This window comes from Cornus florida, unplaced genomic scaffold (genome assembly GCF_030987335.1).
Source record: "Cornus florida cultivar Cherokee Brave unplaced genomic scaffold, ASM3098733v1 CherokeeBrave_3.0.0_Hap2_Chr02, whole genome shotgun sequence".
Lineage (NCBI taxonomy): Eukaryota > Viridiplantae > Streptophyta > Magnoliopsida > Cornales > Cornaceae > Cornus > Cornus florida.
Genome location: NW_026775572.1, coordinates 6617628 through 6643495, shown reverse-complemented (window position 1 = coordinate 6643495; position 25868 = coordinate 6617628). Strand labels below are relative to the sequence as shown.

The window sequence follows — 25868 nt, the reverse complement described above, 5'->3', positions numbered from 1 at the left end:
GCTCTCACATTTGGAGGTTCATTCAAGGGGTCTCAAGTTTCTCTTTACAGTCCAACTCTTGGACAGATTTGGTTGCATGGTGCTCCTCACATTGGACATCACAGAAATTTCTAGTGCACAAATTGCTTTTTTCTGCTGCAGTTTACTTCTTATGGATGGAAAGGAACTCAAGAGCATTCAGGAACAAATCCGCTCCTCCTTAACACATCATCTCACTGATCAAATCCTCCATCCCTTCAAGATTAGCTTCTATCATTCTTACAAACACCTCACAGTTAAGCCAAGTACTGTCCTTCAATGACTTGCAATACCTCTATTACAAAGGCTGCTCTCTTTATGGAGGTCATTCAAGTTTGGCACAATAGGACTTGGAATGCTTTCCACCTGGTTGTTTCAAGAGATGATTTGTTTAAGGTCCAATTTCCTGTTAGATCAAGGGTTGTTTTGTTTAAGGTTCATTTTACTGTTGGCTTATAGCTTGCTACAAGCTTTGTTTTCTGCTGTCTGCAACTTTGCTTTGCTTTGCTGTTCCTTTTGTATCTTGGTTGCTGTTGTATTTCTTTTGGGGAGCTATTAGTGCCCTCATGTATATTCTTTCCACATTTCTATTTATACAAGCTTACCTTTAACTTAAAAAAAACAAAAAGAAGTGGAAAGAGGTGGAAGATTTTCATGATGGCAATATCCAATTTCAAATGGCGTTGTTGGAGCAAGACACAACCGATTATAAAATGAAAGTTGAAAACCTTCAACACCCAAACATCCATATTGGGATAAACATTTATTGATGCAAAAAGGATCCATTTCTGCTCAACACCAGAGCTGTCCATTTATAAAATTACTGAGAATAAAATCTGAAAGCTCCCACTCATATATCCAAGCAAAAATTGGACTTATTTTACACCACTCCAATTTTTCAAGTGTACATTCATAATATATGCGACTTTGTAAGATAATCTCCAAGACCACAAGATTTGAACCGCACAGGTGATGGCAACAGTCCACCGCCACTTTCCAAAATCGGAGGTAAGCCGTCAGAATGGCTTGAAACTAGTTGTAGCTATATGTTCTAATCTTCAAGCTCGATAATCTTGACAACAGATGCATCCCCAACTTTCTGGCAAACAACAACTCGATCATGTGACTTTATAACTCCGGAGGTCTTTCCGTGATCGAGTGCAACCTTTAGAACTGACTCGTTCGTTGCATTTGTAGACTCAGCCTGCAAAGCGGGTAGACACCAGATTTAGTGAAATTTAGTAGATGGAAATAGTGAAATTTAATAGAAATGGCATGAACAAGACACGTTTCAGTCAAAAATGTTTAATTTGCCATTGTTGACCTTGTAAACAATTAGATTATAAAGACATCTTGGTTATCATAAACCTATGAAAAAACTTAACACTTGTATGTGCATTACATCAAGAACGAAAGCACAATCCACTCATGGCAGCCATTCGTTGAACTCAAGCTCAGGACAGTTTGACAATATAATTCATTAGGAAAAACGGAGTTCCCTGCTTCAGCCATGCAGGCCTGAAGATGGAAATTTGTGGGCAACAGCAAATAAATCTTCTAGGACTCACAGATAACCAACAACACATTGTGCAGAGAAAACCCACTATACAAAGACAAATATAATTTCAAACCGAATAGCAGCATCAACAACAAAGTTATGCAAAATAAGAACTTACGGGATGCCGAGGATCAGCGAGCATGGGGAAAAGACCTCTGACTATAAGCGATTGCCTTGCCTAAACATTCATATGAAGTGGAAAAAATAGTATCAATTTATTAGCTTGAATATCAACCACATGGCATAAACGAAAGGAAAAGAGAAGTTATATAAATCCCTATGGTAACAAGAAACTATCCTGTGGTGGACAAGTTATAATTAACTTAGTTGGGCAAAAAAAAAAAAAAAAGTCAGGCACACCTCGAATGCACCACTAAAACTCCACCGTAGTTGATTTGTCTTGAGACGAGGAATGACAACTGATAGAACAGGCATTGTCGGCCTATACTTCGCAATTAATCTGCATATACATACACATATACAATATGAACCATATTGAGTATCGTGGAAATGAGTAAATATGATTGGTTGCATGTGGGTAAAGAATCACATATGGGTAAAGAATCACATATAATAATTCAAAAGGGGCCATCTAAATTTACAGCTTGATTACACTAGGGTTCACTAAGCAAGAAATCAGGACTTGAACCCTAACTGGGTAGTTTCTTAAAAACAGACTTGTAATGTGTTCCCCAAAAGAGTTACAAGTAAATACACACTCTCGCCTTCCAAATATCTAAATACCTTGCAGCCCTTCCAGATGAAGTGAAACAAATAATAACAGATGCCTTCACCTTAATAGCCGCCCTCACCTAAACAAGAAGTAGAAATACGATTGTAACCAGAGGAAACCAATTTCACGTAAACAATTGTTTCAAACAGAGGAAACCAAAATCAATGAAATCTCAGTAACCTCATCATTAAAAAACAAAACGGTACAATAAAAAAACCTAAAAGAAAATACCGCAGATGAAGCAATGGATTCCAAGTGGGTCATCGGTTCTCCAACATATTTGACAGTCTTCTTAAAGTACAGGTCCTGGTTGAAAACTTTCTCCGCCTACATAGCAATTTGAGAATGTGATGTTTGTCATTTATAAGAGCTCAAATACAATAAATCCATAAGAAATGATGCTAATGGAATTATATGAAGAACATGAAGGATTGTACACACATATTTACAAGTTTCAGGGCATTATGATCTCCACTCCAACAGCACTTTAAGAATATGAAGGATTGTACACACATATTTATAAAACATAACTTGTTCATATCTTCTACTCCAACAGCACTTTAAGAGATTATGCTAGTCGGCAGTAAGAACTACGTAATTACTGAAAAAAGACAGTAAGAACTAAGCCATATCATATAGCTGAGTGAAAAAAATTAGCTGGCGGGAAATGCAATTAGATAAAACAAGGATTTATTTACTTGAGTAATTGTTTAAACATAATAAGATATCCCCTGATGTTAAGGCGTGAACCTGGAGTCTAGCAGTCAACATCTAAACCCACATAATAAAACAGAAACCAGAAATGAAGAAATGCATATAAAATAAAATTCACGAGTGCAGAGAGAGAGAGAGAGAGTGTGTGTGTGTTTTGTGATGTTGCAAATACAAATTAAGTACTCCTGCAAGAAAATGCTCTGCATTTTAGATGTCATATGTGTCACATTTACTTTGAAAAAGAAAAACAAAAGGACGGGGGGAGAGAGAAAACACAAAAATCTTACTGACTGGGACCATAAGGGTAATTGCCCAACCAATCAGGCAGTTAGTGTAGAACATGTGCCAGATAGCCAAAGCAGCAGAGCAATAAATTATAGAAGGCTGTGAAGTCGGAACTTTCCTATGTAGCACACATTTCACATTGTACAGATTAAGATGCATACGGGGTTCAAACGTTTGAAATTCCAGGTAACATACATTTAGAGCTTGCAGTTAGACACGAAGTTCCTTAGCAGAAAAATTCTTAGCAACGTCAAGATAAAAAAGAATTACCTCAGAACAAATTTTACCAACAATAGAAATAGTCTCAACAGGATACAAGCCACGCAAAGTCTCAGCACCAAGAAGGATTGCATCAGTTCCTGCACCCATTTATAAAATCAGAAAAGCAAGAAAATAAGGTCCAGTATCTCCACATTATATTTGCATACCATATATATATATATATATATATATTTTGGACAAGTAAACAAAGACATGAACTATAAAAGAGAAAGTAAAAGGAATACTCATACAAGAGCCTCACACCAACAAGAAAACATCTAGAATCCCAATGCAGTAGCATGTTACATGCAATATGCAAAAAAAAAAAAACAGTGAATTTAATAAGGATCACGACATGCATCTACAAAGACAATAAGGGACACACCATCCAATACAGCATTGGCAACGTCAGTTGCTTCTGCACGAGTTGGTCTAAGATTGTCAGTCATACTATCCACAACACGAGTTATCACTGCAGGCTTTCCAGCCATGTTACACTTGTAAACAGCAGCCTTTTGAAATAGGAATACCTGCAAATTACAAAAATGTGCGCTCAGCAGCAGGTTCAGTGTAACAGTCAGTTCAACGCTATATTGGTGGATCCACAAAATTGAACAAAGTAAAAACATTGACCCATCGTGAAGCGTAATCATGAGTTATTGGTACCAATAAGACAAACTACAATACAGAATAAACCATATACAACACGTGTAAAGTTATATGAATCAGTGATATATAATGCACCCTGACTCTTATCGTATAATACATGATAGATTATAGAACGAATTTACTTCCCAGGTAATTTATAGGACTAGGGTTTTGGAGGTTCTTAACGAGACTTTACTTACTCTCTCCTTCAAAACTATCAAAAAAGAAAAAGAAAAATAAATACTAAAACACACCTAAAAATATTAAAAAGAAAGCCCAATTTTTCTATATTTTATAAAATTATGCATATATATATATCAAGAATAACAAAAGGTACAAAAATGAAGGACATACTTAAAAAGGAATACACATAATAAGGTAAAATAAAGGAGGTAATGGGCTTTATTCCCAACCGATGTATCTGCCCTAAATTCATGAATCGGTATATGTTCTACACAGATTACCCATTTTCCTAAATTAACATAACGTTAAAAATTAGAGCTAGCAAGTGCGATGAGATTGATTCCAGTCTCAAAGTAGTCACTTTATACAAAATGATACCAAAGGTTATATGTCCCCAATATTCCCCTCAGCATTTCCAATGTAGGTAAGACATTTATTGTTAAATATTTACTACTGCATCAATCAAAGTTATAAGAGCTAGCTGTTACTGTTAGGCAATACATTTTGTTCCCTGCCATATATATATATATACATATGCGCGTGTTTGTGTGTTCTCAATCATGGGGTCCGGAGCCTCCTTCATAACGTATGCGCCCACTTCTTTCTTTTTAGTAGAAAAGTGGCTTGACGGCATGGTAACATTTCTTGTTTTGAGGAACACACTTTACGGCCACCACATTCATGACTTTAGAATGAGTCATCCCAAACGAGAGGCATTTCTTTCTTTATTGACAACAGAAGGGATTCATAAGTTTACAGCAAAAGATAGCTAGATAGATATAGATATGTACGCACACACATAAAGAGAAAGAGAGATGTCTCTAGTTAATAAATAAATTCAAATCTCATGCTTTCTAAAATAATTTTTTATCTAAATCCTTAATTATCAATAGTAGAAATGAAGGAACAAATATTGAACATGGAATGATTTGAGATATTGCACGCATACTTTTATATTTACTCCAACTTACTTTAAAGGGAAAAAAAAGAAAAAAAGAAAACACCTGTAACACTGTAATATACACAATCGAGGGAAGGGAAATATTTAGCCCTTAATCCAACAAAAAATAAAAAAAATTCAGAACATTGGAGCCATATCAACCATTGAAATAATTATATTCCTAACTATATCCCTGTGCAGAACTTGAAAAAAATTTAAAAACTAACCTTCTGTGGTGGGAGATCTATACCAAGATTTCCACGAGAGAGGATTATACCATCTGCTTCTTTTAGGATCTCATCAAAATGCGTCAAACCCTAAAATGGGGGAATGAGATTCATATATACATTCAAATTTCCGCAATATTGCCCTGATTTTCCATGGGATCACATCTGAATAGCAGAGGCAACCTCATATGAGCTACGAAGATTTGAAACTTACCTCTACATTTTCAATTTTTGCAAAAATTTGAGTCTGACTGAGATCACCCAGCTTAGATAAAAATTCACGGGCCTGCATTAGAACATAAAGCAGAATGTTATTGGAGCTATAAAACAATCAGAATGACTAACTATAAGAAGAATATAAGAAAATTTAGAGACAGGATAACTAAGATATAGTAAATCATAAATGATCCTTACTTCACGAACATCTTCTGCATGCCGAGTATATGATAGAGAGAGGAAGTCAATTTTATTTTGAACACCCCACGTACTTATGGCCTGAAATGAAAAGTGAATTAACACCAAAAGCAGTTGGTAATACAGCTATGGCAGTAAGCAACACTTGACTGGAGGGAACTTCAAAACCTAGTTAATATTTTGCTGCAAATGACATATATTGGTAAAATTCAAATAATAGCATGCAAATTTCAAAAAGGCAAGGCACCCATTACCATTGATCAGGATCTAAAATACAGGAGCTGTACAAAGTTTAGAGATGCACAGCCACTATCTTTGGCAACAGCTGATGAATTTAACCTGGTGTCTTTTCTATTTTGCGTTAGGTAGCTTGCCAAAGAGTGTAAAATTTTTGCATGATAAATATGAGCATGAATACTAAGAAATGGAAGAATGAGATTTATGTAGCAGCGAACCCACGTAATTGGGAAAAAAAGCTTCATTTGTTCTTTGTTGTGCTTGAATATATGAGTATCAACTACCTTATACTGGAAAACACCATTTATGCTCCAAATGTTTTATATATTCGCTCAAAATTCATTCAAGTATGGCTGCTAAAGGCACTGCATCAGAGCAGAAAGATAAAGTGCGAGGCAGCCCTTAGGAATAATGAACAGCAGTAAGCAAACTGTTAGGTATATCAGTCATGTATTAACAATTTCCTACCTAAAACTTGTAACGTGTCAAAGTGCCTTGAGTTGTTCAAGTACATCTATAGAAGACAAGGCAGACACAAAATTGTGAAGAACACGACATGAAGTTTGGATCCTCATCACATATCTAGGGCACAAGTAAATTGACCTTAGAAAAACCAAATATGACCTAGATTGATGTTGGAGAGGCTCCCTATTTTGTTTTAAAATTTTTTTTTGAAAAAAGGTTTTTTCAAAGTTTTTTTACACACTTTTCTTAATTATGTTTTAAACTGAATAATGGTGAGCATCAATTGATCGAATATCTTCTAGTAGCCACTGATCTAATGGTTGATCGAAAAAATAATTTTGAAAAACATTACATCTCAACTGAAGGGTTGATCAATGAAGGGTTGTTCGGTAGGCTTCGATTGAAGGGTTAATCAATAGAACTTGACAGGCATAGTTTTTGAAAACTCTCTCAAAACACAATTTAACAAGGATTCTACTAACTAAAACGTATGAACTACCTATTTGGCTATAATTATGGGGTTATAGTCAGTCTAGGAATGATTTTGCAGTCTTTGATCATCTAGAGGAATATTTGCTCGAGGAAGGAGAATTCCCAATTTACTCAAATTAGGCTTTCCTTAGACATCATATGTGATTGAGTGTTCATCAAGGAGGGATTCAATGATCCAATCGAATTCAACCGATTAATTGTCATAGCATATAGGGCAAACAATCACTAGAGAAATAGATTCATAAGGAGCGAAGTCTGTTGACGAGAAAACGAATGGCCTAGATACTTGAGTGAAAGGTTTGGCACTTTGGCGTGAGCGTATGTCAAGAAATTACTAGGGATTCTAGGTTGTGGAATTGTCAACCTAATTGTAACTTCTTTCTCGAATAATGGATTGTGCTTGTCTGGACTAGATCCTGTGGTTTTTCCCATTTGGGCTTTCCACGCAAAAATTGGTGTCTCTTACTTTATTTTCGATTGATGCATGATTGTGAATCTGATTTATGAATTATGGAAATTGAAAATTAACAGGCATAAAATTGTTATTTGAATATCAATCATCACAACTAACAAACTCAATTTCAGATAAGGTCCATAAGGATTTACAATGATTAGAAAAGTTAGTTAAGGGTAAAATACTATCCATAAGACGTATTAAACCCACCCCCCTCCCCCAACATCACAGTTTGTACTACGGCATACCAGAACCTTGGGTAACAGTCTAACACATCCATCAAGGACCGTTGCTTGGTACAATAGTAAAAGCTTGGGCTAAGCATTAGTGTGTGGATTCGAGATTGAGGTCAGCCACTTTATACAAATAGTTCCAAAGGCTATGTTTGTACCTACTACACCCCTCTCAGTACCCTCAATTAATTGAGACCAATGGGTAATGGCCTTCTGGTGAGCAAAAACATGTGATTGTGTCTACATAAGATGAAAATATATCCATAAAGATTATCCAAGACAAATTCTCCTCATTTGTAGTTTCAGCCTTTTTCTCTGCATGAAACGGAAAAGGAAATACACAAACCAACATCCACAAAAACGTAAGGAACATCGAAAAACAGTGCATGAAGGGGGCTGCCCTTGTTGATATGACCAACAGCAAGCATAAACAAACAAGGATGTCCACATAAAATGAAGAAGTCTTACTTAACAGATATTATCTCAGGTAACTTTTTCCTCAATTATAGGTTTCAACCTTTTTCACTGCAATGAAGAAAATAGACGCTTAGAATATGTATTGCTTAAAGGCATAACTCACTTCCTTATCTTTATCAGAGAGAGTAGGCAGATCAATACGAATTTGACAGGCATGTAGAGTGAGCAATGACCCAGTCAGTGTTGCAGTATTCTTTATCACACAAACCACATCTTCACCTTTCACTTCATCTACCTGCATGAATCCAATAAAAAAATATTAGTCAACTCTGACTCATACTTTAAATCTTGGCTTCTTGAGTGCAGATTTAATTAATTATTTATTTTTAATTTGAGGGGGTGTTTGATAGGCATTCTGCACCCCTACCTCCAGCCAAACAGAAGTACTTTCACTTCCTGTGAAAAGATATTGACCGACAAATATAGTGTCTCCTTTCTTGACTGCCTGCAAAAAGCAACTGAAGGTCTGGTAAGTTTGGACATTGTACTAAAAAGATCATATGAAGTATGAACACGACCAATTTTATCATGCAATTTTACTGAACCAAATATAGTTCCGGGACATATGTGTTGTTATGAAGGGGGCTCATGCACTGGGCTAGCCATTTTTTTTATATGCGTTGCTAATCTTTAACAAAGTATGATAAAAATAAAAAACCACAAAAAAAAAAAATGACAAGTTGGTTCCGAATTTGGGGTTCCAAAGTTAAACTACCTTTCATTTGAATAGGAAATTACTAGTCAACAGTGTGTTTTTCCTGATTCATTATGTTAACAGGTAGTTTATCGTGTCAATCTAAATGTAAGTTTATCGTGTCAATTTACAGGCAAGAAATATTCGTTATGTACAATTGAACCACTATTTTACCAAAAGATGTAATTAATGGAAACAATTCATAACTATGGGGAGGGAGATGGAAGTGTCTAACCTTTGACAGTCCAGAAAAGTTGATGGGCAATACTTCTATCGAGGCTTCCTGATCTTGATTAGGTGTCAAAACAACAATGCCATCCGCCTGAAGTGAAATAGTTTTCTCACTTTTATTAATAACCTGCAACTCAGGACCCACCGTGTCTAGCATTACCTGAAAAGGTAAACAACATTACACTCTCAATGTCTTTTATTTTTATTTTTATTATTATTTTTTTTTTTCTTCTTATGTACTAAGCACAAGTTCCATTTGGTTGTAACATAAATTAAGAGACTAAACTAACATGGGATGATTTAATAAGAAACAACTTAAAAAATTAATGATAATTAGTTTCCATTTGGTTGCCAGAACAACACAATGTTGGTTTTCCTCTGAACCAAATAACAAGATAAGCTGGGATTTTGGCATATATCATTTCTTGAGATTTCCAAATAGCCCCTTTAAAAACCAGCTCATCCAAACAATATAAAGGTTTCACTAGACAAGTGTGACCTTTTTCCATTATACAGATTACAGACCAAGAAAGTGATATACATAAGGTTCAAATTTTTTCCGTTTCTTTTTCCTTCCCTTTACTGTTCTTACCAACCAAAAAAGGAAATAAAAGATACAATCAGTAAACCACTACTACAGGTGGATACAATCAGTAAACAAGCAGTGTAAAAGATAGATAGGAACCTAATTGCATTGATAATTAAAGGATAAAAATTTGAACGCACATAAAAATGAATTACTAAAAATTACATCTTTGTCATTAAAGACCAATACATAGAGATACATACAGCACATAGCTTCTTAGTACTCTTCACAGCCAACTTCAAGTTTTCCAGAGTCTGTTGGTGAAACTCAGGGTCTCCCCACGAAAAATCGAATCGTGCCACTACCAAAAAGATATATTCACAAGCCATTAGATCAAAATCCATCTAGATAGTAAAATCAAACCCTAATCCAACTGTAAGACTCACATGCATTCAAACATTATATAAATAAATTCATCTATAATTTTTGTTAAGAAAAAAATTCAAATATAAAACACAGAAAGTATGTAATACCAGACATTCCAGATTTTAGACAGCCAGAAATAACATCCACGGATCGAGACCTGGGGCCCAAAGTCCCCACGATCTTCGTCATTGCAGGAAAGAAACTCTGCAGAATCCAACATCATAGAAATTCATAAAATCAAATTCAAGAATGCAGAAATATATGTATTTACAAAGAGATACATATATATACACGCAAAAGTATATCATTATTTACAGATCCACACTGAAAACGAAAAAAAAATTAAGCAATTGAAAAATTGAGACTTACAGGTTTTGATGGCTCGAGGATGGAGGCCATCCTGATAGGCTCCTCAAGAAGCAAATGATTCGCATGCATTTTTGCTGATCAAAATGTGACTGTGAACTTCGTGCAGGAGTGGAAGAGAACGGATATTTGCAGGCTTAGAGAGAGAGAGAGAGAGAGAGAGAGAGAGAGGGGGAGGTGGCTCGGTGCGGAAGAGCGCACGCGTGCGGGACCGAAGGAGTTTAAAGCGTGTCCAAAAGAATATCCTTGCTTTTTGGTTTCTAACAGGGATGGCAACGGGGCGGGTTTGGGCGGGTGTATCCTCTCCACACTCGCAATCGTTTAAAAATTGTGTCTCTGTTCTTACCCAAAATTGTAAAAGTAGGGGAACTTTTCATTCCATCCCCGTAACCGTTTAACAATTTTACCTCTGCGGGTATCCGCCCCACCCCGTTTAAGATCACAATTTATTTATTGTTGAGATAGATTTGCTCTTTTTTTTTTTTTTTCCCCTCATCTTTAATTTTTTACCATTGCAACTTTCCTTTTAATGAAATTCATTTCTTATTTTAATATTGTTATATAGGGTTCTTAGTATATAGTAGGAAATATATATATTAATGAAATAAGAGTACTTAAGTAATTTGTTATTTAAATGGGGTGGGGCGGGACGACCTCCTCCCGCCCCCGCACCAAACCCGTACGGGTTTTTATTACACCAAACCATCCTAGTCCAAATAAGCAATACGGTCTTCCAAAATCGCCAAAAACGGAGCGGGGTGGGGCAGGTAACCGCGGGGCAGGTCAAATTGCCCTCCCTAGTTTCTAATCTTCAAACGAACCGGTTTATGCTAACCAAATGGGTTTATTTATTTATTTATTTTTTTTTTCGTGAAATTGAAAATTCAACAACATTTTAGAGGGAATGCTGGTTGAGACTTAAAAGTTGCATTAGAGACTTGAATACTTCTCATTTCATTGACAAATGACAATATATTCAAGTCAATAAAATGAAAAGTATTGAAATTGGAAATTCAACAACATTCTAGAGGGAATACTGGTAAAGACTTAAAAGTTGCATTAGAGACTTGAATACTTTTCATTGCATTGACTTGAATAGTCTCTAATGCAACTTATATATATATATATATATATATAATGAATTCCAAGAAGAGTTTCAAAATGTGATGTTGGTACACTATTTTTGCATTGCATAGCCAAACATGACATAAACCAAAATACAAGATTTTAGTCGCAACTATTCTATAATGAAGGTTCCAAAGAGCTACAATAGTGACTGTGTTAAGCCAAAAAGTGCCCAAAACTGACCCAATCAACTATCGGCTCTGTTGCAAATTGAGCTGCCTAGTATAAATGAGAACATAAGAACTCAAACCTCATCTGAAATTGACCTCAACGGCTCTTGTTATTTTTTTGGACAAGTTAAATGTCCATATATCGCGGAATTATGAGAAATGCTGATCTGAGGACAGCCTCTTTTTGCATCGGGATATTGATTTGCAGAATGATATGTAACTGGACCAAACAGGAAAGCTCTCGCCCAGTAGGAGGTCAATTCGGAGATAGGTTTAGGAAATTAGGCTTAATCTGCAGGAAATACGAGACAATCTTACGATCCCCAGTAGAAAAAAGAGCAACTAAAGGCTCTGAGCCGTGATGGCGTTGATCCTTTTTCTCAAGTCAGGAATTTAGATATGGCTTAGCCCCCGTTTAATCTATATACCTGCTCAATCTCTCACCCAAGCCCACAGCTATAGTAAAGAAGGAAAGCCGAGATAAACTTTCAATTTCCATAGAGAATGAATGATTCTTAGGCAATAATCCCTGAACTGTAAACAAAGGCAACTCAATGTAAATGTTTCAATGGCCATACCCCAGGATGTGCCTTGTCTACAAAACCCCAAATCCACCAAGCAAAAGAACAACATAAAACCTTGAAGCTATGAACAAAAATCAACCAGAGCACAAGGCATATACAGAACCAAAAGAAACAGAGCACCATAAAAAGATACAATGCTCCATCATCGTATCAAAAGCAAAATAAAATTAGATCCCTGCCGAAGACAAAAGAACCAGCACAAATAACCAGGGCTTATCATGCCGCAAACTAAAGCGAACCCCATCCAGGAATGCCAGACAAAAAATTCCAGAGATTGAAGGATCCGAAGAAGATCAAGGAAATTGCTACTGGCCCTGAGAGGAGAAAATGGAAGCTGGTAAATTCCACACACTCTGCACCCACCTCTTTGGCTAAAATCTCTCACTGAGGTTAAAGAAGTAACCTGTTTAAAATCCAAAGTAAACCCTTTAGCAACCCAATCAATCATTTCATAATTTGAACACAGCTCTTCCCACTTAAAAATATCCACATTCATTCATTGAAAAAGCACCGACAAAAAAAAGTACATAGTAATTTAAAGAACAGGGCAAACAAAGTTGTTTGCTGTATTATTGCAAGGATCATGCTAAACCATGCTCTAATTAGGAAATGTAGCAATTGTACAAATGATTTATAAATCCAAATAAATCTGAATGAACCAGTTCCACGAATAAAACAAAGAGGGATACACATTTGAAAATGAATAGAGAGAATAGTCTCATATAAATGCCCAAACAATTTTTAAAAGTGAACTTGTTCATGACAGCGGAATGAATCAATAGAAAATTGTCGCCTCTTAACCTCCTATAAAATTGAGGGCAGTGTCATGAATGGTTTAAACCACACCTGCAAAGAAACACACTGGACTAGCAATAAAAGAAAAAAAGAAATCATAGAAACAAGAAAATGAAAGGATTACAAATTTAGGACCAGACAATTTACATTATTCAAAGACAACCCGAGTTTAAGACAATCCACAGCCAAAAACTAAAATCAATTCAAAGTTCAAAGAATTATTGTTATTTATAAGTAACAAAACTCAAAAGTATTATCAACCAGTGATAGAGAGACATTTTGAAACAATAAATCCAAGCAGAAACCTATAGACAACTACACAAATAATGGGAGTAAGGACCATCTACTCAGAGAATTTAGTCAATCGAAATAATTAATAACAGTAAATTGAAGACAAAGCAGGAACAATCTAAGATAAAGAAAAAAGAAATCAACCTACCTAAATATTATACACAAAGATATGTGTGTGTGTGTGTGTGTGTGTACACGAGAGCTAAAACTCTTAATATCATTAGATTCGAAGTCTCCACCGCCATTCTCAGCCCCAGGCATTTTGTTATGACATTGTTGTAGATATGAGCTGGAATTCATTGACCGGTGGTTGAAAGTAACACTGATACTGGTAGAGAGAGTGGTGGGTGGTGTCTTCCATCATTGGTCACCAATGGGTGGGATGTGATACTGGTAGAGAGAGAGAGAATGGCGAGGGAGAGAACAGTCAGATGTTATAATACTCCAGCCAGTCAGGAAGGATTGGAGTAAGGAGAGCTGTATTTCATTTTCTTTGGGGAGCTACAGGGATATTAAGTTGTTCTACAGTAACGAAAGCAATTCCTATGCTACAGTGAGAGTATGGAAAGTAACATTTTGTTGCTTTCCTTTTCTTTCTTTAAATATGAAAATACTTCCTAAAAAGAACAAAAGCAATTAGGAAAGTAACATGATTTTGGTTTTGGTTTTGGTTTTGATTTTGCTTTTTGAGGGTGCCAATCGGGATTACTTCCTGTCAGTAAATATGCCCTAAGCTTTTTTATTTTCTCTATGAAAGGAAAACGTAAGTTTCTATATTGGAAGAATTTTCACATTTTTTTTGCAATAATTAAAAGAAAGGACCTATATATCTTGGGCTACCATTCCTCAAAGGTACAAAGGTCAAAATTGTAGCTTATTTCCAAGATTTGGGAAACAAATTTGCACACCTTTGTTGTGATCTTGATTAATGCTTTTAGAATGAGGTGAAACATAATTTTATTTTCTGATTCAAAGAAAAGCAACAAAGTCAAAGAGCAATGCAAGTCCACACAAAGTATATAAAGAGGTAAAATATCAGCAACAATTTAGTGCACTCAAGAAAAAATTCTGCTAGAAAATGGCATTAAGAAAAGAAAAAGAAAAGCAAGAGAGTATGAACAAAAAACATTTCCAATATGGCATTAGAAGCCATGGAACAAACAAAATGTCTTTCTCCATGCCAGTCACTTCTATCATAAAAAATCATTCTCATTAAAAAGATAATAGAATTCAGGTCAAGTCGCATGTGAGATGAATGTTAGCTACAAACGAACCATTAGTCAGGCTAAGTACATCATCACTCTAAATAAAGTGTTAACTGCATCCCTGTATGATATACTAATGATATGTAACAAATAAGATCAACATTGATATTGTAGCTGATAATCCACTAAGAGAACTTAATCTTACTCTTTACTTGTAGAGATACATGACCACCAAAATTATATTGACCATGATTACTCAGAGTTGTCATAAAACTAGCATTTAAAAGAGGCATTCTGATGCAAGTCTGGTATTGATACTTATATACATGTCATACAGGAACTACTAAAAGAAATCTTAAAAACAGTGATGGACAAGTGGGAATATATATATAAATATATCTTGCCTGCTCTTTCTATAATTTTCTCGGTTCCTCCATTGATGCTTGCAATTGGTTCCTCCAATGAGAAGACGATGCTTGCTCCCCAAACACTCCATTTACTTTGTCAATTAAGACTAAGCTCTCTGTATAAGTATTGACAGAAATTGCCGAATGATATCCACTGATCCCAAGATACTTGGGTTTTTGAAACTTTATGTCAACTGAAAACATCTCATCACTTTTTGTCAAAAGAACTTCCCCATTCCTCTTCAAGCCAATCACTTTCAAAGATGTTCCACTATCGAATTCAAGACATAAGAGATTGGTCCACGACTCCACAACACCGTATTCTTTCATCACCCAGATTGACGCAATGCCTTCCCAAGAATAATTTTGGAACACAAAGAGTGAGTCTTGAAACACTGCAAGAGATAACCTACGTTTTGGTACTGAATGTAGACTCGTCGGTAGCTCCATCTGGAAGAACACCTCACTACACAAATTGAGTGACACAATGATGGGGGTGATAATCAGGGCCTCCGGAAATCCAATGGATGGCCCCATTGACACAAGCATGAGGTAATTCATAATCGATATAAGGTATGGGACCAGAAGCACTGATGGTTCTCCTCCAACAGCCCTCCTTAAGCGAATAAATGTCAACCTCGATATCGATATAAGGTATGTTACCCCTCCAACAGCATCTCTTAAGTGAATAAATGTCATCCTCGTCACTAGAAAGGTAAACATTTCTAACTACCTTATAGTCATTAGTTGTGGAATCAAACCCGTATCCATAAATGTCATCCTAGTTGTGCACTGATCTACACGCTCATAAAGGCCATGTGAATCGAAGGTAATGCGAGGTTTGGAAGTACACCAAATTTCCTAATAGTGGGGTTCCACAAATATATATCATCAGTAAAGTTCATTGAAGTCTAAATAAGGCATACCAAGCCATTGCAAGAACCAAGAAGGTCGAAATGTGGAGAAGCGCTTGGAAGATTTTCGATATTCAAATGGTACGGAGTGAGTGCTTCGTTATCGAAATATAAGGAAAAACGATCTTGTTTCTCATAGTGCTTAATTAGAAGTAGGTAAGTGTTTTTGATGTTGTTCAGTTGTGTTGTTCGATTGAGGTAAAATGTTACAAAATGATCACTATCGATGAGAGAAGACCAGGATTTGCAGACGCACCTGATTTGCAGAAGAGTTTTAACCGGTAGTCTTGCCAGAATATCCATCATCACTCCCTTGGGTAAGTAGTCCGACATTGTTGATCAACAGAACAGATTCTAGGGTTTTTTGAAAGCTGCAATTAAACCCTAGAAATAAACTCAAGAACAATTTAAGGAGACCGAATTGGTATGGTACAGAAGTGTTGTAACAACAAAGTATGCAAGCAAAACACAATACTCCCTATGTCCCAGAATAGTTGGGCGCTTTGGGAGCTGACTCACACCCAACTATTTTGAGAAGGAAAAAGTAATATTTATACGTGATGCTTTTGAGCTTTATAAAAAGTTTACTTAAAAGAATATCAAATATTAACTATTAGTTTAATTTAAAATCATAATTGACATCTTACTAGTTCTAGTTGTAATTAAGAGAATAAATGAGGTTAAAAAAAAAAATGATGATATTACTATAGTCCAGACAACTTATGTTAATGGATGTTGAAAATGCTCGGTACTTATCTTGTTCTTTGACATCTACAAGAATTTCGTGTTTGGGAGCGATGTTAGAGCAACTCCATACATGACCGAATGTATATTCGATTAAAACTATTTTTTTTAAGGATATTTGAAAAAGTTTCGAAAACATTTTAGGAAGATTGTTTGATCTGAAATATCTTACTTAGACTTTTAGTGATTATAAGTAATTTTATAGACACAAGAGGCCTAATTGAAAAGGATGATAAGAAGAAATTAGGGAGAGAATGAGACAAGTATTGACAAAATGGAACAAAAAGAACAGAAAATAGGGTTTTACATATTTTGAAAAAAAAAATATATACCTTGTTTTAGTTAGGCGAGAGAGACAGATTTAGTTCCTCTCAACTTCTCACAGTGCTTTTACCATAAGCTGTACAATTGTGTTGGTCTAGGTGTGTAACAATTGCGATTGACTTGCTGTTATTGTGTCTTGTGAGATAAATGTCATTTGTTTGTACACCATATTTATTGAAAAGTGGTTCTCAAAATACATATACCACAGTTAACGTGTAGTTTTACTGGAATCACAACTTACCGTTCTTTAGCTTAGACATTGATTTTTTTTTTTGGGGATTCACACAATTGGTATACTGCTGGAATTGAAACCCAGATCCACGTTTCGGCCTACCTGGATCCAACCCAATTTGGTAATCCTTGGGCTAAGGGCTAAGGACTAGGTCTGCTTGTTTTGAGCCCAATTAGTTTGCTTTTCTGTAGGCCTTCTTTGGATGAGAGGAGTTGGGGGGATAGGAAAAAAAAGAAAAAGAAAAAAAATGTTGTGTTTGGAGGGAGAATTTGAGGAGAAAAGAAATTATTGAAAATGATTTGGAGGGATAGCTCTCATATTATCCCTCAAAAAATAAGAAGATTTGGTGGAAAAAGAAAGTAAGTTAGTGATACTTTCATAATGCCAAAATTATAACATTGGCTTTAAGAACCACCTCCAAAATTATAGATGGAAGGCATGATAATAATTCAATTGTTATCCGTACTTTTGTTTTCTATCTTCTATCTTATCCAAACAAGAATATTAACATTTTCTTTCTTTCTTTTTCTTACTTATCCAAATATGAATGTAAATTATTGCTATCATTTCATTTATTTTCTCTTGTAACTAATATTATTCTTTTCTTTCTTTTCTATCCAAACAAAGCCTTAGAAATGAAACCATAATAACTTTTGAGAGAACATACTTGAATAGCCATCAAATTGTCTCCCCTTTTTTTTTCTTTTCTTTTTTCAATCCGTCATGTGTTGATGACAGCCCAAAAAAAAAAAAAAATGGATGAATATCATGATTATTTGAAAGTTAAAAAGCTAAAGAGGGTCAATGGTGATAAGGGTATCGGTTGTGTGAGTGATAATGTTCTGAACTTCCAACCATTGAGTATAAACTGTATAAGAAACGGGCCTTGATTGTGTGGACAATTACTTTGTATAAATAGATCATAATGTGAACCAATGCTGTAACCAACACTGGCTATATGGCCTACTGGATCATAAAAGTATCCAGTTTTCCAGTGTATTGTTGTCACAGTTTGGTGTAAAGACAAATAATTACCGTGAAACAAGAGATGACTATAGTTGAACTAATGGTTGTTCTGTGAAGAGCTTGAAAGTTAGTCAGGCTCTTGTTTCGGTTAAGAAAAGAAAAGAAAAGGAAAAGGGTTAATTTTTTAAGGGTAAATTAAATTAAAACCCCTTGAGATTAGGCCAACGATTTTTTTAATAATAACACTCCTTTAGTTTCAAATATTATATTTGTCTCTAATTATTTAATTTAATTAATTTATGAAATATTAGCGCTTGTTAGTTAACGAAACTACCATCATCGTTAAAGCTCCTTTTTTTGAAATGATATCATTAAGCTTATTTCTCTACCATAATCTCTAATTTTTTTTTTTTTTAAGTACCTAACCCCCACCGACACACTCTCTCTCTCTCTTCCCTATCTCCGGCATGACTGTTTGTTTTTTTTTCCCCCTGTTATGGTGGATCTGGGCTGACCATTACTGTTTTTTTTTTTTTTTTTTTCCAACTCTGGTGGTTGTTGTTGTGGAATTTACCCATTTTTTAAAAGAGAGGAGATAAGACACCTTTCACTTTGTATACACAGTATAGAATAACGGCCCGTACAAGTCCAAGAAAAGATACCGAGTATGGTTTAATAAACCATAAAATATCCAGTTTTATTACTGTCACTATTTGGTGTTTCCTAAATCATTACTATAAAACAAGATGATCTTCATGGGCACCTGCAGTGATCTAAAAAATGTTTGCTTGAAAGTTGAGATCAATTTGCTCTGAAAAAATACTAGTAGCTGATTGAAATGTTAAAAATTACATTACATAAAAAGAGACTAACTTAAACTAATCTCTTGACTGGTAGTTTAGATCATCAGATCTTCCTACCTGCAACACTGGAAAAACTTAAAAGCAGCAATACAAATATTACAAAGTAGAGGGAAATACACAAGAAAATCCATTAGTTGCAACAACAATTTGCAATAAGATGGTGCAAATGGAGATGGTAAGAGCCATCAACAAACACTGTAATATTTTAACTGGCTTTGAAAGATCAGTAAACACCCAGTGCATCTTCTGTGGTGGCAAGCGAAGGCGAGAGCGAATTGCGCGATTCATCGTAGTCTTCCCCCAAAGGAGACTGCTCCACCCTAATGTCCTCAATCATCTTCACCACTTCCATCATCGTAGGCCTCTTTTCGGGCACTGGCACCACACAAGCCATCCCCACGTGAAGCATTGCCACAAGTTCCTCCTCAATGTTCTTGTACCTCAGAAGTTCTTGATCAAACACTTCTGAAGTCCACTCATCTCTCACCACGGATCGAACCCATTTGGGCAAATCCACCGCCTGTTCTTCTTCCTCCACGCGAGGACGTGTGGGTGAAGGGTACTGTGATGGAGCTCTTCCAGTAAGCACTTCCAACACCACCACCCCAAAACTATAAACATCTGCCTTCTGAGACAGCCTCTTGATTTCAGCCTGTTCAGGTGCCCTGTATCCTCCCAATCTAGCTGTGGCATGAACTGGATTCAATAGCAATGCCAACCCAAAATCAGAAATGCAAGCCACGCCATTTTTGTCTAGTAATATATTCGATGATTTCACATTCCCATGAGGAATCATGGTTGCAGCATACTCTTCATGAATGCGAGCAAGCCCGCGAGCCGCTCCAAGCACCAAGCTGATCCTTGTTGTCCAATCCAATGGAATTCTTCCCGGACCTCTATTCCCTGTTACCATCAACATGATCAAAACCATACACCAAAATTATACATTTAGAAACAAGAGTCATAATTTAATTGTGCTGAAATCTCTACAGCACTCTTCAACACGTTACAATAGAAGTTCCAGACGTTAATAAACAACTCAAAGACACTAGAGATTTCAACACACTTAAATCAGTGTAACACGCTACAACAAAAGATTCAGACATTTATAAATAATTCAAAAACACTACAGCAACATGCTACAACAAAAGATCTTATAAACAACTCTAAAAACACAAGAGATTTCAACACTTACGCTACAACAGAAGATCCAAACATTTATAAACAACTCTAAAAACACAAGAGATTTCAACACTAACGCTACAACAGAAGATCCAGACGTTTATAAACAAAAACACTTCAAAGATTTCAACAGCAGAAGATGCAGACGCTTATAAACAACTCAAAGCACTGTAAGAAACATGATTGATATGATGGGTGGGTGCATTGAGTTGGGTTATTTACTTTTTTACCCACATACAACCAAAAAAAACACAAAACACAAGATTGATTAAATGAGATGCACATACCATGAAGAAGTGAATGCAAGCTTCCATTGGGGAGAAAATCATAGACAAGAAGCTTTTCTTCCTTGGCATAGTAGTAAGCTCTGAGCCTAACAATGTTGGGGTGCTTAAGCTTCCCAATCACATCCATATACTGCTCAAACTCCTTCCTAACACATGGGTTCGCATCCTTCAGCCTCTTCACCGCCACCACCGTACAGCCGTCGTCGAGCACCGCCTTGTACACAGTTCCCAAACTACCTTTCCCCAGCATTTCAGCTGAAGCTCGCAGCAAATCCTCCAGCTCAAACTGCTTCCTCCTATCGAAAAACACGAGCCTGCTCCGATCAGTTGCCGTCGTACCGTCACTATCTCCACCCCCATTGTTTGCATACACCTTTTTCTCACTCCCGTAGCTACTCCCACTTCTCCTCCTCTTCCCACTCTCACTACCCGATTTCGAATTCGAGTCTCTGGAGTACCTCCCGCAATAATAAGCCACAACGAAGGAGGTGATCACCAGTAATAGAACTGAATTTGCAACTACAATTGCAACTATAGCACCAGGACTAAGACCTCTTCTCTGTTTCTTGTTCTCGTCTATAATTGTTGTTGAAGGCAATGAACTGGGGTTCGATTGTACAGTCCCCGCCGAAGCAGCCGCCGGAGGGGTCTCCACGAATGAGCAACTGGGCAATGGGCTCGACCCACAAAGCCCTTCATTGCCGGAGAAACTCCGATCACTGAATTTTCTCAGTATACCCTCCGACAAGCGTCCGTACAATTCGTTGTTGGACAAATTCAACTCTTTCAGTTGCGGAAACGAGTCGAAGAATTGTGGAATCGGGCCGGAAAGTTCGTTGTTTTGGAGGCGGAGAGTGAGGAGACGAGTGAGGTTGGCGATTTCGTTGGGAATTGGGCCTTTGAGATTGTTGTTTGAGAGGTCTAATCGGAGCAATCGGTCAAGAGAGGCTATCGTTGACGGAATTTCGCCAGAAAAGTCGTTGCCGGAGAGGTATATGAGCTTGAGATTGGAGCAATCGGCAATTGGGTCAACGGTGCCGTTGAGGCGGTTGTTGTGGAGATCGACAATGCGGAGCTGGTCGAGGGAGGAGAGAGAAATGAGGGGGCCACGGAGGTCGAGGGAGGGGAGAGAAAGTGCAGTCACACGACCGTTGATGCACCGGACGCCGCGCCATGAGGAGGAGCAGGCGTCGCCGCCTGTGGCGGGGAGAGTCCAGTTGGAGAGAAGGATGCCGTGGGCATCGGTTTGGGATCGGAAGAGGGAGAGGGCAGCGGTGTCGTTGGTGGGTGTAGAGAGAGAGTGTGTAGAGAGAGAAAGTAAGAGAAGGAGGAGAAAGAGAAAACGGGATGCATAAACCTCCATAGGTCAGAGTTAGAGCATAGCATAGGCGGGAAGTGGGAAAATGGGCTGTGTTTTAAAAATATAAAGAAAGAAATAGAAGTTGAATTCTAGAGAGAGAAACAAGTACTTTCTTTCGCTCTCTATATACTTAAAGAAGGAACATGGTATGACTATAATTAAAGTGAGAGGGGGGTGTTCATTTTCTCTCTCTCTAACAATTTAGAATACAAGAAGAGGGGAATGATTAAAGGTGACATTAGCTGTGGATGAGCATGAGAGGTGTTTGGTTGTGTGAATGATTGCTGTTTTCCACTCTTACAACGAAATTGAGTAAAGGTCACCAAAGCATGGCTCTCTTTTTCTTTTGAGTCCTTTTACCTTGCGGGTGCACTACATTGCAAATAAAGTGGCACCCCCATCTAGGTCACGAAGGATCATGTTAATATTCATCACAAAATTTGGGTAAAATATATATATATATATATACACGCACACATATATTCATCCAAATAAGAAATATAAAATTATTTTTTATTTCACACATTTGTAAAAGATAAATTTGTTATTTTATTATTATTATTATTTTTTTTTTATCAACTTATGTTTAAAATATAAACACTTTAGAAAGTGAGATTATGTTATGTAATACAGATAGGTGATCATAGTGACACTATCTATTAAAAGTACACAAAAAAAAATTGATCGAGCATAATATTACTCTAATATAATTAAACTTTTACAATGAAACTCAAATGTGACAAAAAATAATAATAGTAATAATAATAAAGAGAAATGATAAAATAGATTTATTAGAGTATGATCATAATAAAGTGCATATAGATGCAAGTGTCAATTGTTATATTAAAAATGAGATATGATCGTGATTCTCCTTGTTAACAAACTTTTGGGCCGAGTGTTGAAATGAGCAGTACATAATTTTGATAGCTTTCATTTCGTGTACAGCAAAAAGGAAAAGGTTCTGAAAACTTTAAGTCATATGGAAGCAAAGTTTGTCTTCCCAACCCTTGGAAGATCCATCACTGAAAATGACTGAATCACCATCCCTAAGTTTTTATTCCCTCTGTGCCAACTGTCACCGTAAAAACATGCAGTAACACATCATTTTACATTCATTTCAGCACCAAGTCCTAAAATGATGAAAATGAGAAGAAAAGAAACAAAAGTCAAACTATTTGATTTAATTTCATATAATTGCAACAATGGTAAGTTTTGAACAGAACTGTTATGTTTGTCTTTCAGGCAATCGAATAGATCAAACACTGTAATTTGTAAATTAGGTGTAATTAGTTTATCGTAACCCATCAAATGATAAGTTCGATTCTCTCTCTTCAATGATATAGTAGGGGAATAGCAAAATTTGAAGGACTGGAACAGAGAGATCTAGTCGTATTGAAGAATCACAAATGCCTTCGTGGGCAGTGGGCACAACAACACTGTCGGCAAAAGTGATGAAAATAGTTACAGCTTTTTTATATTATTTTTCTTCACAGATTGAAGGCGGGATTGGCGTTCAAAAAGCTCTATTATCAACTTGATCATTCATATATTCGTATGTATATATATATATATATATATATCGTTTCTTTATTCTAGGACTTTGAAAAAGTTGCCATTTCTTGGTTTAGGAAACTTGGGTCGTTAACAAAGTTAGTAGAAGAATATGATGACCTTTCATCCCTTTGATCCGAAATCTTTTATTTAACTTACAGAATATTTAACTAAAAATATAATTGTAGAAAATATTACAGGGATGCTAAATTGCTTCATATACAGTATTTTGTTTGAGTCATTATTAGATAGTCTAAACTTTTAAGACAATTGATAATCAATTCTCAACTAGCCTATCCCCAACATGAGCTAAGAGCGATAGTGTGAGGAAAGCATTAATTATAAGAATGCGACAATTCATCTCTTTTTAGGATAATGAAGCATCACAATTTTGGATGTAAATGGATAGAGACATTGTGGGCTTGTAGTCTGCTCGTGTTGACATGTTGAAATTGATGGGTAACAACACCTGTTAATATGACCTCTAATTCTGTATAAATTAGCAGAGAACTAATATGATTTGTCAGCTGTCCAATTTTTGGATTTGATAAGTCGTGACCAAATTGGATGGATGTGAATTGACATGCATAATCTGCTCTTGTTAATATGAACGTGTATATTGACATGCAATCAACAAATATAACTTCTCACACATCAACATCATCATCATACCTTTATCTCATAAAGATATATTGATCACATAAATTTTCTTTTTCAACTTTTTCCTGTTATACACCACGTTCTCTCTTAAATGTAAAATTTTTAAGTCGTTTTTAATTACATCATTCCATGTAAACCCTTTGTAATTTACCTTCTAAACAAACAACTTTTCCTCTTTCTATAGGTGTATCATTGGACCTATGTTGAATCTGACCATACCGCCTAAATCTACTTTCTCTAATTTTATCATTTATAGGCGTAATGCCTATACATAATGTTCCCCTCACACATTCGTTATTTATCTTATTTCTTTTAATAATTCTCATCATCCTACGTAGCATCTTCATTTTCGCTACATGAATTCATTGTATTTGTGGCTTTCTCAATGCCCAACACTCCGCTACATGGATGCCTAAGGTGCGTCTATCTCACACCTCAGGCATGGAGTGGAGAATTCTGTAAGAATGATGTCTTCAGGGTTGAAACTGTAAGACAAACAAAATCCAGGCAATATAAATCAGATTTCAAGTTAATGATAATATTACTAATTCAGTAAAAGGATTTAAAAGGAAACAGTAACATAAAAAGTAGAAGGCTGTGAAAAACTTACTTCTAGTGATCACTGATAAAGTAACCTTGTTCGAGGAAAACTCTCTCTCCTTAACCTTGGTTCTTGGGTTTTAACCAGGAATGGAGACTAGTACACAGTTTAAATTAATAAAAAATTGAGAAAGAAGAATAATTATGGTAGTAGTTGATCACATATTTTACCTGAAATTGAGCTTTTACACCTGCCCAATTGTTGAATAGACAAAGGAGAAACAAAACCTAACATCTAATACAATTGTTCAATTCTTCCCTACCAAACATTCAAGCTTATTCTTGAAATCAAGGCAATACCATGAGAATATTTTTACAAAATTATGTTTGTCTAACTGTGTTATCTGTAGAACACTGAACAGAGAACATCACATGACACCTTTTCCTCGTAAATGTCCAATGTTGCATTCCTTGGTACTTTTTTTTGATAAAAAGCAACCTAAAAGCAAAGATCATTTTACAAAAAGAACCTTGAAAACCCTTCTTCACCCACTCAAATGACATGTGACTTAAAATGCATATTGATCAAGTCTCAAGGAGAATTTAATCTCCCATAAAGGCAAAAGATAGCCACCAATACAAATACCAATGACAAATATGTTACAAAATAGTATCATTTCATAAGATTAAGATCCTGAAAGTCTGTTCTATTTCTATCCCAGAAGATACACCAAAACTTGCAACAAAATAAACTCAAATTTTTATATGAAACTACATTACAAACTTATTTCAAATACTTACAAAAATAAAAATTCATTCAAACACCATAAAAATATGGAAATTTCAAATTCTATGTATCACAGACTTCACAGCGAAACTATCCACTGATCTAATGACACTGGAACTTTCTTGTGACCACAACTAGTTTAGGACCACTTCCCCATTAAAGTACTTAAATTCTCTTTTTTCATAAGGAGAGTGGAGACAAAAGCATGTGTCTGCCCTTCCATATGCCATACAACCTCTTTTAGAGCTTGTGATCTGAGAAACTAACTAAGAAACTCCATCAGAATGGTACAACCATTA

At 36.0% G+C, this 25868-nt stretch overlaps 2 protein-coding genes and 1 long non-coding RNA gene across 3 annotated transcripts; all 3 read right to left on the bottom strand.

Annotated features, from left to right (window-relative positions):
* Window positions 1-724: 724 nt before the first annotated feature.
* LOC132293340 (pyruvate kinase 1, cytosolic-like) lies at window positions 725-10776 on the bottom strand. The gene is made up of 16 exons (XM_059790783.1): window positions 10586-10776; window positions 10324-10420; window positions 10054-10151; window positions 9269-9424; window positions 8707-8784; window positions 8443-8574; window positions 5982-6062; window positions 5782-5853; window positions 5568-5657; window positions 3955-4099; window positions 3579-3667; window positions 2541-2636; window positions 2321-2388; window positions 1937-2036; window positions 1695-1754; window positions 725-1222 (listed from the first exon to the last, which is right to left on the bottom strand). The coding sequence occupies exons 1-16, from the start codon at window positions 10652-10654 to the stop codon at window positions 1070-1072; spliced, it is 1584 nt and encodes a 527-aa protein (XP_059646766.1). The 5' UTR covers window positions 10655-10776; the 3' UTR covers window positions 725-1069.
* A 1582-nt stretch (window positions 10777-12358) lies between these two features.
* Window positions 12359-16592, bottom strand: LOC132293339 (uncharacterized). The gene is made up of 2 exons (XR_009477821.1): window positions 16330-16592; window positions 12359-12864 (listed from the first exon to the last, which is right to left on the bottom strand). It is a non-coding gene; the product is annotated as an uncharacterized LOC132293339 (long non-coding RNA).
* A 2552-nt stretch (window positions 16593-19144) lies between these two features.
* Window positions 19145-22245, bottom strand: LOC132293338 (leucine-rich repeat receptor-like protein kinase PXC1). Its single transcript, XM_059790782.1, has 2 exons — window positions 20672-22245; window positions 19145-20105 (listed from the first exon to the last, which is right to left on the bottom strand). Exons 1-2 carry the CDS (start codon window positions 22032-22034, stop codon window positions 19426-19428), a joined length of 2043 nt encoding a protein of 680 aa, XP_059646765.1. The 5' UTR covers window positions 22035-22245; the 3' UTR covers window positions 19145-19425.
* Window positions 22246-25868: the final 3623 nt, after the last annotated feature.

What these genes read in the sequence shown, in the direction of transcription:
- LOC132293338 (XM_059790782.1), bottom strand. Translation starts at nt 22,034, where the DNA reads ATGGAGGTTTATGCATCCCGTTTTCTCTTTCTCCTCCTTCTCTTACTT. An exon ending in CTTGCATTCACTTCTTCATG is followed by an intron (nt 20,106 to 20,671) that starts GTATGTGCATCT and finishes TGATGGTAACAG; the next exon opens with GGAATAGAGGTCCGGGAAGA.
- LOC132293340 (XM_059790783.1), bottom strand. Translation starts at nt 10,654, where the DNA reads ATGCATGCGAATCATTTGCTTCTTGAGGAGCCTATCAGGATGGCCTCC. An exon ending in ACTTTTCTGGACTGTCAAAG is followed by an intron (nt 8,785 to 9,268) that starts GTTAGACACTTC and finishes TGCTTTTTGCAG; the next exon opens with GCAGTCAAGAAAGGAGACAC. An exon ending in TCGCTGATCCTCGGCATCCC is followed by an intron (nt 1,223 to 1,694) that starts GTAAGTTCTTAT and finishes CCCGCTTTGCAG; the next exon opens with GCTGAGTCTACAAATGCAAC.